Raw genomic sequence first — 11,566 nt, 5'->3', positions numbered from 1 at the left:
GGACAACCCCTGCCCGGTCCTGGTCAGTATCGCCCGGGCTGACAGCCCAGATGAATCAGGGGAGCCAGTTGTTTGCAGCCGGCATCCATCCTGAGTCAGTCCTTCCAGGGTAATAACTGCTAAATATTTTTACTATCTCCCTGAGTGAAGCTGATAGGTTGGCAGATTCTGAACATAGCCATTTTAGGGTCTATAGAATATGAAACTCCAAGATTTTCCCTAACATGATAGTCGTAAAAGTGACATGAAGAAGAATTTTACACAGCAGTATTGCAATATCACTTTTGTTTTCACTTTAAAGTTTGTAAGGGGTTATGCTGTACCAACTGGATTACCTATTATTTACTTTCTCTTAACTCACAGCCCTCTGAATTGCCTGTTAAGTTTCTAGAGCTTTATTTACTTAAAAAAATTTTAGGGTAGCCCAGGGGGCTCAGCGGTTTAGCGCCGCCTTCAACCCAGGGCCTGATCCTGGAGGCCTAGGATCGAGTCCCACATCAGGTTCCCTGCATAGAGCCTGCTTCTCCCTCTCCCTTTCTCTTAAAAAAAAAAAAAAAAAAAAAAAAGATTTTATATATTTATTCATGACAGACAGAGAGAAAGGCAGAGGGAGAGGTAGGCTCCTTGTGGGGAGCCCAATGTGGGACTCAATCCGGGGATCACAGGATCACAATCGCTGAGCCACCCAGGTGCCCCAATTTCTAGTTGTTTTTTTGTTTTTTTTAGTTTCTAGAGCTTTAAAGCAGGAAATCTAGTAGGGCCAGTGTGGAGACAAAAGAGGCTGCGGTGTGAGAAGGGGTGTAGAAGCCGGGAATAAATGACCACAGCTGCTAGGTTACTAGTTTAAGTCCTTGGGCAGTGATACTCCAGATGCTCAGCTGGCATCCAGAGGGCTATGCAATCATTCCAAGGGCTCCAGTGGTGTCCTGACATCATTAATGACGCTCTTCCCTTTACCCCACTACTTTATATTTGAACAAAGTCATTTTAGAAATCTTCTGTACCAAATTACTTCTTGTCAAGAGTACAATAACCTGCTGGTAAAACAGGAAAGCTTCCCTCTTAATTAACCGCATGTTCAGAAATATTAAAATAAGAGCTAGGAAAATAAATTATTCAACACTGACATTTTATTTTCAGAACTTTATCATTTTTACAAAACAAAACAAAAAGCAGGTATCAAAAACAGCAAAGAGGTTATAGAATTTTCTCCACCAGTTTTCACATAAGACAGTGATTATGAAACCGGTGTCCAATGTAAATACTAAACACAGGCTGATTTCCCTCTTGGTCCTATGCATTCAGGTGGTTTTGGAGTTACTGAGTAATAACTTTTTATAAGCACCGGTCATTTTGTGAGAACCGATTTGGTTTGTCTAACAAAGTAAACACTTTTTGCTGTGTGGCATCTTCCTTTTTTAAAAACCACTGAGCTAAAATACAGAATGTGTATGTGTCTGGATCTGAACCAAATCTCTTAAGATCCTAATTACCCTGAAGAACACTGAAGACATTTATAGGGCATATGAAATACTAGTTATATGCCTCATAATGTCTAAGGCAGCTATTCTGTTTCTAAAGAAAATAGCATTTCATTCAGAGGCTGCCCAGAATTTGAACTTCATCACTGTTTCCACATCTTTTCTCATTTGGAGTAATTTTCCCAAAGAGGGCCATATTATTAGAACGAAGTTTTATGCTCATGTCAAAGAGGCTCTGGCATTTCATAGATATATTTTTGTAGAGCAAGACTCCTTGCTCTGGACCCTGGAGACCACAAAGAAATCAAGAGGCCATGATTATTGGATGCAAAGAGGAAGAAGCGTACTTAAGCTCACATGATCTGGAGGTAAGCAGAAACAAAGCTGGAACTTGGTAGTGGTGTTCATTCACCGCTTGTTCTGGAAACACATTTTGCTTAAATAAGGGAATTATGGTCCAGTTTTGCAATGTTAATGGCTGCCAGTTTCGCAAACATTATTTTTTTATAAAGATCATTTCCTGGCTAGCAATGAGTAAGGAAACTGGCCTCAAACTCTGATCAAATTTCTCACTATTAGTCAAAAACAAAACAAAACAGCAAAAACAAAAACAAAAACGCAAAAACAAAACAAAACCCCACCAGCCAATAGGGGTTAGAATTGCACAATTAAACTTGGAAGGCAAATTATACTATATACAGACAAGTATACACTGAAATCGTTTTGAAAGCATGAAACATTCCTGTTCATAAATATTTCCTCTGTGTTATTCCAATTTTCACAAAAGGAAAACTGATATGTAATTGTTCTTTACTGATATGAAAAAGGAAGCAAGAAGGCAAAGCTGAGAGAAACAGATGCTACCCAAAGGGCAGCGGTGGCATTTGGTTGTTTTGGTCTTTGTACCAGCGACTCCCACACCCACAGGATATCCAGTTCCTGCTGGACTACACAGTCTTCCTCGCAGTCAAGACTCGGACAATGGAGCCTACTCCTCCTGCAGCAAGTGCCTAAAAACAAACCAAAATGTAAACGCTGATGGAATTATAAAGGGCTAATTATCATACCCAAGTAAGACTTTTTTTCTTACAGAAGGAATGTGTGTGGCTATCAACTTCGGCTTCATTAATTTTCATAAACGTTCTTGAACACCAATTACGCACCCAGCACTGCAGAGCCAGTGATTGATAAAACCTTCACAGTCCCTGCCCTCGTGTACCTACATGCTCGTGAGATACTAGTTTACATTCTATAATTTTTTTCCCCCACATAATAGGATGTTCTTCAAGATTTACAGCATGTTCTTGCTGAAAACATGTGCTCAAATGTAAATTTAGGACATTCACTTTGCTCTTTTATTTTTTAAAAGATTTTATTTATTTATTCGTGTGAGAGAGAGAGAGAGAGAGAGAGGGAGGGAGAGAGAGAGGCAGAGACATAGGCAGAGGGAGAAGCAGGCTCCACGCAGGAAGCCTAATGTGGGACTCAATCCCGGGACTCCAGGATCATGCCCTGGGCCGAAGGCAGGCACTAAACCGCTGAGCCACCCAGGCATACCCACTTTGCTCTTTTAACACTGTCAGGGAAAAAGTTCAAACTGGTATCAACTACCCTAAGTTCCATTTAGTTCAGCCAGCTTGTTAGATTCTTTTTATTCCTCCAAGCTAAAAGTGTATCATTTAATAGCTAAGAACTTAGGAACTTTAATTTTGACACTACCTTGAAAGACTGGAAGTCATGATCAAGTGTCAGGACCTGAAAGCTCTAGCTTACTTACTGAATACTTTTGTGTACCGAGTACTGTGCTAGATGCTAGGGATATAGCACCTTCTGGTCTACTAGGAAGGGACAGAACATAAAAGAGAGATTATGTTAATATAACATAATGTACGAAATGACAGAGGTGTGCCCTGGGGTAAGGAGGTACTCAGGCAGGGAGGAAATCCTGAGCAAAGGTACAGAGGTGTGAAACAGTAAGGTGTGTCCTGGGAAAACATACTATTATGCTGCTCACTGCTGGAGCAAGGGGGATGAACGGCATAAAAGAGGAGTGGCTAGACTTTGGAACTTGAGCTTTACTCTGCAGGTGACTGAAAGGGTAGATCTGGATTTCAGAGAGGGCATTTGGCGACCGGGTGGAGAACAGATTCGAGAGAAGCAGAGCTGGTGGCTGGAGGCCTGTGTAGGAAGTTACAGCAAAAATCTGGGGGAGATGCTGCAAAGAGCTGCATCAGAGGGGTATCTAAGCGTGTGGCTGGAGAAGTATTTAGCAGACAGACAGGCAAAAATTGGTGATGATGTTAGGAAGCAATGAAGACTTGATGTGTGCCTCAGTTTCCCCATCCACCAAAAAAGGAATGATAGCAAGCTTTCCCTCCTACTATTTTTATGAAGATTAAAGGAGTTATTTATGAAGTGATTAGGAGAATGCTTGGAATACAGTAAGTGCTCCATCAGTGTCTGCTATGATCCTGGGACTGTACAGGAACCAGGATGCTTAGGTTGTTAAGCTGGCTCTTCATCTCTAAATTGAGGGTGATAAAGATGCTTATATGCCTCCTAAAGTTGTTCTAAGGCTTAAATGAAACATCATCTAATGGTACAGTGTCTGGCAAACGCAAAGTATTCCTGAATAGGATGACCATATACATTATTCTCCAACTGGTACACTGAGTGAAAGTGAACTATTCATAATCATGTTGGGACAACAGGCATAAACTGGAGCCATCTTGGGAAAATAGGGAGGTCTGGTTACCCTGTCCCTAAAAGTTAGGCTCTCTTTGACAGTGCATGAGTGATCAAGTGACTTGATCAAGACAAGTTCTACAGCCTATTCTCATCTTCCATTTGTGTTTTCACTCAGATACACGGACAACAGCTTCTAAAGACTGAGGGTTGGGAACTGAGAGATATTAGAATATACCCCTTCCCTGTGGTTGGTTCTATTTAAATGTTACACTGTTCACATCTGTACCCATATTACCCAAGAGTTGGGTATTAAAAATGACCTTACCAACTTTTTACCTAACGCTAAAAATTTCCCTTAGCTATTTTTTTGAGGGACAGTGTACCACCATCTGCTCACACTGCAGAATCAATTGCATGAAAACAGAAAAACATTGAAGAACTCTTGATCTTACCCCACCTCTGATTTCTTTTCTTTAAATCCTGTAACATACAGAGCATGAAATTTGCTCCTTTAACCATCTTTCAGGGTAAAATTCAATGGCACTCATTATACTCTCAGGATTATAGTCACCACTGTTTCCAATAATTTTCATCACCCTAAAAAGAAACACTGTCCCCATTAAGTAAGAACTCTCTATCCTCCCTTCCCCCAGTCCCTGATAACCTCTCATCTTCTCTCTCTCTCTCTGAATTTGCCTCTTCGAGGTATTTCCTGTAAGTGGAATCACACCGTAATTTGTCTTTCTGCAACAGGCTTACTTCACCTTGCACAACGTTTTCAAGGTTCATTCGTACTGTGCCATGTATGTAATTTCCTTCTTTCTGTTGTTCAAAAAAACAAAATGTAGTGTATGCATAAAATGGAGTATCTGGGGGATCCCTGGGTGGCTCAGCAGTTAAGTGCCTGCCTTCTGCCCAGGGCGTGATCCCGGAGTCCTGGGATCGAGTCCCATGTCTGGCTCCCTGCATGGAGCCTGCTTCTCCCTCTGCCTGTGTCTCTCTGTGTCTCTCACGAATAAATAAATAAATCTTAAAAAAAAAAAGGATTATCTATTCATCCGTCCTTGGGCACATGTGTGTTTCTAACCTTCTGGCCATGGTCAACGAATTTTTTACTTTTATTGTTTATCTTATTTTCAAAGTTCGGATTTAGTTCCAAGTTCAAGATCATGTTGAATGAACAGTAATCGTTACTGAATAAATATGTGTTGCAAACCAAAATCTCTTAAGACTAGGGTTAGGAAACATAAATCTAAGCTTTCGTTTTCATGCATTTATTTGTAAAGAAAATGATGTAGTCAAAATAATGATTTAGGTGAGAAGAGCAGTCATGGTTACTTTCTATCATTAAGTGGCCAGTTGGAGGGACTCTAGGTCGTAACTTACCTTTTCATGCCATTGCAGTAACACAGCACTGCTGTTGTCAGAGGGGCTCTCGAAGCCTTTATAAATATATTTCATGAGGAGATCCACACCATTTTTGTCCAGGGACTGAACTGCCTTCTCGATATCATTAGCTTTAAAAGAGATGAGCACCTTCAAGACAATACTGCCCGCTCGATCCTGGGGACACAGAGAACAGAGCATTCACACGTAAGCACGTAGAGTGGTTGTTCTGGAAAAGGTGACACTTAAGACCTGATGGACATGGTGCAGCCCAGGTGGCTCAGCCATCAGCCCAGGGTGTGATCCTGGAGATCCGGGTTCGAGTCCCACATCAGGCTCCTGTGTGGAGCCTGCTTCTCCCTCTGCCTGTGTATCTGCCTCTCTCTTTCTCTGTGTCTCTCATGAATCAATAAATAAAATCCTTAAAAAAAAAAAAAAAAAGACCTGATGGACATGAAAGAAGAATCCTTAGGGGTATTTGAGAAAAGTATTCAGAGGAAAGAAGGAAAGAACATGTGCTGTCACTGTATGTTCAGGGTGTTCAAGGAAAGCAGAAAGATCCCTGGTAGCCAGCGACATGGTGGAGGAGTAGGACAGGTCAGGAGGTAGCCGAAGACAGACCACGTAAGCCCTCGCAGGCCACTGTGAAGACTGTGGCTTTCATTAAGAGAAAGGAGAAGATGTTGGAAGATATTGAGAACAGTGATAGAATCTGACCTGTGTATGAGATAACAGTGATATAATCTGACTCTGTCTGCCATGTTGAGGATGAGCTGATGGGAAGTTGGTGAGGGGCAGGGGACAAGGCTGGGAGACCAGTCTGGAAGTTACTGCAATAACATAGGCTGGTTTGGGCTAGCATGGTAGCTCAGGAGAACGACAGATTCTTGACATGTTTGAAGGAGAGCTGAAAGCATCTGCTTACAAAGAGATATGGTAATTTTCCAACTTTATTAAGTCGGCATTTAAATTTTACTTCTTGACCTCAGAGAAAACCCCAAAGACAAAGACAATGAATTGCAGTTCTACCTTGAACCATCCTTCAATAATAGTTAATAAAAATAACTTTTTAAGAAAATTTAAGTTTCCTGTCTACAGTAGGTAGATATAGTGATATTCATTTATAATTTTTTTTTCTGATAAAAGGCTGCTCCAAGAGCAAAGTTATTTTTCCACTCAAGAAGCCAAGCACTTAATTAAGAACACTTAATTTACCCTTTCAACAATTTCACTTCTCCTATTCAAGAAAGAGTGATTATCTTTGGCATTCCTACTGATCAGGAGTTTACAGAATGTTTCTACCACCTATTGCTGTCTTCAGTTTAAAGACTAAGCAATTACCCAATTTAGAAAAATATTCTTACAACCACAGCTATAACTTCCCACCCACAAACTGTGATAAAAACTCACCCATATAAAAGCAGAAGGTGGTAAAATTGAAATCTCAATGACATCCCTCACCACTTTCAAAAACCAAAGAAATGTTTCCTCTCATTGTTGCCTAGATAATTATTATGCATTTACCTAAGTTATTACTAGTACTCAAATTAAAGAGATCCTTAGGGCTCCTACAGACAATGGGGTCAGAGCTCTGGGCTTCATTTTATACAATTAGTAAGTAAGTTCTCAAGTATTTCCGGAAAGACTGTTGCAGGGAACGTTAAGTCATGTTTTTCTGAAGGGCAATTTGGCAATGCCACTTGTAACAAAAGCCTTAAAAAATGGCATTCTAAAACCCGGCAATTCGCTTCTAGGAATTTATTCAAAGGAAATAATTAACAGTTTACTCAAAATTGTTCATTTCCGTACTGTTTACAACAACAAAAGGTCAATAATCTAAATACATGACAAAAGATTAGTTATATGTAAACTGCAGCATATCTATATGCAGCCATTAAAAAAGGTGCTTATAGAAATAAACTTACTGCCAAGGAAAGATGTCCATGTATATCATTAAAAAAGCCAATTACAAAACTCCCTTTTTATTTAAAAAACAACTACTAAGAGACAAGCTCTGTAAGCATGTAAACACCAGAAAGTAAAGACCGATGATCTCTGGGCAGTGGGATGATGACGATTACCCCTTTTTGCCTCTCTCTGAGTTTTCTATAAACATTTTTTTTCTATAAACATTTAATACTTGGATAATTTAGAAAAATTTTTAAAAAGCAACCAAATAGAATCTATTTATTTTGTAAAAGTATTGTTTATTCTTCAGGCCTATGCTCCAATTCCCCGAGTGCCTCCATTAAACACACTGAAATGGTCTCTCACAACTCAGTATTAGAGTGAGATTATTTTCATATGTAAATTTTTACCTAACAAACTACACAGAGTAAGCTCTTGTATGTCAAAGACAATAAACAGTTAAACTATTTGTTGATTCCATGATACTTCAGAGGATTTTGGAAAGAATGCTAAGACACCAGCGTCTGACTCACCTTCACGGCCTGACTCTTGGTGTTGATAGGGGGATTTTTCAGAGCTGCCTGTAGGGCGGCTGTCATGTTTCCTGTGATGGAGGTTAAGGGGATAGCAGCAAAGGGGAGCCTTCAGAAAAGCATCGGAACTACCAGGTATCATTGGTTCTTAAGACTTGACTTTATACGTAGAAAGAAAAATTACCACGATCGCTATGTTCAATATTGGAAAACTCAGTATGTTGGTTTCAAGGATGTCAATCACATGTAAAACACAGAGAACATAAGAGGAGGTAATAAGGCAAAGACCAGTTCCTGTCTGGCTCTAATTACTAAATGAACACTTCGAGAGCCTTTTATTTTCCAGTAAGACACATATGAAACATTATTCAGAGTGATACGTGTATTTTAAATTACATATCTACGTATTAGAATTATTAGGTCCCCAAATGAAACAGCATACCTTCAACCAAAATGTCTTTTTATGTGATTCTTAACTGGAAAAATATGGACCAAACTTTTGCTAGAATTATATTCTATCTTAATTGAAATACTTGTAGAAAATGCTGGTAATTATTCCAGCACTCTACATGATACACATTAGTAACCTCTCAATATTAACAAAAGATCTAATAATTCAATGTCCTTTAGGCTGTAGCTTAATTTTTCTGTTTTGCATATTTTCTCTTATACTTCCAAAAAGGTCATTGACACTGTTTTAGGTCATACCTATTAAATTTAGTCTTTGAAAGCACCAGTGAGTTAGCAAGTATGAGACACGGAAGGCCAATCAGACTGTCAGAATATACAGTCATTCCCCTAAAAGGAAAACCACAGAGTTCATTTGTTCCTCCATCTGTAGTGCCTGACTAGAGCTTGTCTCTTCTGGTTGCAACAAGAGAAGAGACAATATCTTTTAAGATAAAGAGATTAGAAAGCAGATCCATTTTATGGATCCAGCCGTACCAGTTGAGAGTCAGCACCCATCAACCTAAAGTTAGTTCACAAAACGTCATTTATCCATTACAAAGAATGTTTTCAGACAGAATAATGTTCATTGCTTATGTTTGGAAAAAAAAGAACAAAACAAAACCAAAACACCCCAAAACAAAAACCCCCTATGGCTGGTGGTAAGCTGTTATTTCCAAGGCTTAACAAACTTCTAGAAAAGCTTCCTTTGGCAGACTGGCTCATTTTTAAGACCTAAAGCACTTACGTATTTAAATAATGCAACAGAGCAACAGCTGACTGTGAGAGTTGTGGAAATCAAAGAAACATCTGTATGTTGGTAAATGTTTAATGCTGTATTTTAGGTGCCTTTAAGACTAGATATAGTCACAACCAATATTTTCACTCCTATTTCCCCATTATACTTTAATAGAACATTGATGAGGAGAGGTTTAAAAAGTCTTCCCTATTTTATGAATACATTCAAGAATAATTAGAAGTGAGTGAATTCAGTAATTGAGAATCTCTAGAACTACAGCTTTAGCTGTTGCAACATTTACATTTTTCTAAAAGAGATGTGGTGCCAAATACTCGCTCAACACTGATGAATATTCAAATATGCAAAAAAAAAAAAAAAAAAAACAACAACACCAAAAACCCCAGGAACTGACAGCCGCATTTTAACTGAAATGGAAATGGATTTCAGGATTGCAAAAAAAATAAAATAAAAAAAATAAAAAATGATGCTGCTTTGCGCAAAATGACTCATCGTCTATTTTGCTCATCATCTACTTTATTCACTGGGGCTTATCTTAAATATTTCCAGGGATTCTCCACCTGCCATCCCTGTGCATTGTCCCCTTGCTTCGCAGGTAGAAGCCTCCAAGCTTCCTTGTCGGGAGCTGGCCGTTTCGTACTCACTCCGTTTCCCCGGGGCTAACACATTCGTATCTGCAACAAATTCCTTTCTCTGTAAATAACTATAATTATTAAAAGGGCCCAGGGGCTAAAATGGCCAGGGGGCCTCGACCGTGCACACCGCCCCATGCCTCCCCGCGAGGAATGAACTCTCCTAACGCGGCCGAAGAGCGAACCGCCAGCACCACGACGCAGGCAGCCCGCTCCCCGCAATCGCACACCTCCGGAGGGGCGGGGGGACCTCCGTGACCTCGGGCCCGGGCCCCTGCCCCTCCCCCCGGGGCCGGCGGACAGCAGCCGAGGCCTCCCCTCCGAGCCCCGAGGGCGCGGCCGCCCCGCCGCTTCCCGGGGCAGCGACTCGGGCCGCCACCTGAGGAGTCGGGGCGGGGGCGGGCTCCGGGGTGACCCGGGGTGACCCGGGGTGACTCGGCTAGACGCGGGAGCGCCCCCGGCCGCCCGTCCGGCGGACCCCGCAGGGCCAGAGCCGCCGCCCCTGCCCCGGGAGCGGCCCGGCGGGCGGGGTCCCCGGGCGGGGTCGCGGGGTCCCGGGGCGGGGCGGGGCGGGAGCGCGGGGAGGCCGGCAAACGCCAAGGATATTGCCGCAGGCAGGAGTCCACCTCGCCTTCGTCGGGCCCGGCCTGCCCGTCGCCCCCGTCCTCCTCGTCCACGAACTTGTTCTCGTCGTACTCATCCACGTCCACCTTCCGGAACCGGGCCGACGACACCGTGTTCTTCGACATCGCGAGCCGGACCGGCGGCCTAAGCCTCCTCTCGGTGCTGCCTCGCCCTCGGGAAGCGCAGCCCACCAGGAACCCGCAGCCCGGGCGCCTTCACTTCCCTCTTCCGCTCTGGGGCGTCGCCGGCAGCCGCGGCTCGGACGCTTCTGGGCCTGCGCGCTGGCGGCGCTCCTTCCTCCTCGGCGACATGCTCTCCGCCCGCCGCCCACGCCGCCCCCGCTCCTCCCGGGCGCGCGCGCGAGGGAGGGCGCGCCGGGCGCAGTGCGCAGGCGCGGGCTCGCGGCAGGAAGGGGGCGGGGCGGGGCGAGGGAGGCGGGGGCGGGCGGGGGCGGGGCCGGGGGCGGGCCGAAAGCGGCGCCGCGGGCAGAGGTGAGAGGCGATTGGCCGTCCGCGGGCGTCACGTGATCCCCGGGGGGTTTCCATAGCAACGCTTCTCTGCGGTCCCGCGGAAGGGGGGCGGCGGGGGTCTTAGGCTGGCGGCTATGGGCTCTGGGGGCGGGTGGCTCCTGCTGCCGCCGCCGCCGCCGCCGCCGCCAGCGACCTGTCGCCGGGGTCCTGCGTGAGGTCCGGCTGGCCCGGACTTGCCTGTGGGGTGGGATGGACTGGTGGCCGGACCGAGTCCCCTGCAGTTGGCAGGAGTATGGGGCGGAGTGATGCGCGCCCGGGCGCCCAGCGTCGGTCTAGTTGTCAGAGGCATCACTTGGGACCGTGCGCTGCCGGTGGCTGCGTTCCTGAGCCGGGAGCCCCTTTCCCGGGGCTGGAGCTACGCCGCGCGGCCAGCGGGAAGTCCCCAAGGACGGAGTCGAAAGGTCGTCTCTTATCTGGCTGTGCTGTGTGACAGCATCCCGACGGCACCTGCAGAGCCTGAACTAGGTATCATCTCCTTGGGGAGGGAGACGGAGGTTCTGGGCAAGGGCTCGCGTGGCAGACCTGGGGCGGACCTGTGGAATTTGGGGTAGGGTCAGTCACCGGCATCTTAAAAATAAGT

At 44.3% G+C, this 11,566-nt stretch overlaps 2 protein-coding genes across 6 annotated transcripts in view; one reads left to right on the top strand and one right to left on the bottom strand.

Annotated features, from left to right (window-relative positions):
• Nucleotides 1-1,108: 1,108 nt before the first annotated feature.
• ARPC5 (actin related protein 2/3 complex subunit 5) lies at nt 1,109-10,800 on the bottom strand. Of its 4 annotated transcripts, none has more exons than XM_072830932.1 (4): nt 10,439-10,800; nt 7,997-8,069; nt 5,556-5,732; nt 1,109-2,491 (listed from the first exon to the last, which is right to left on the bottom strand). In XM_072830932.1, the coding sequence occupies exons 1-4, from the start codon at nt 10,579-10,581 to the stop codon at nt 2,429-2,431; spliced, it is 456 nt and encodes a 151-aa protein (XP_072687033.1). In that variant the 5' UTR covers nt 10,582-10,800; the 3' UTR covers nt 1,109-2,428. The 4 variants fall into 4 exon arrangements, with proteins under 4 accessions (XP_072687033.1, XP_072687030.1, XP_072687031.1 ...); XM_072830929.1 differs by having other exon boundaries at nt 1,109-2,516; nt 10,439-10,797; XM_072830930.1 differs by lacking the exon at nt 10,439-10,800 and adding an exon at nt 9,761-10,006 and having other exon boundaries at nt 1,109-2,516; nt 7,997-8,067.
• Nucleotides 10,801-11,034: 234 nt separating this feature from the next.
• RGL1 (ral guanine nucleotide dissociation stimulator like 1) overlaps nt 11,035-11,566 on the top strand; it is a 249,980-nt gene continuing 249,448 nt past the window's right edge. For both annotated transcript variants that reach the window (XM_072830925.1, XM_072830923.1), the window contains exon 1: nt 11,035-11,451. The gene's annotated coding sequence lies outside the window, so the exon portion shown is untranslated. The remainder of the gene's footprint in view (nt 11,452-11,566) is intronic.

The sequence above is a fragment of the Canis lupus genome, chromosome 6 (assembly GCF_048164855.1).
Source record: "Canis lupus baileyi chromosome 6, mCanLup2.hap1, whole genome shotgun sequence".
Classification (NCBI taxonomy): domain Eukaryota; kingdom Metazoa; phylum Chordata; class Mammalia; order Carnivora; family Canidae; genus Canis; species Canis lupus.
This window is presented reverse-complemented; position numbering and strand designations above follow the sequence as displayed.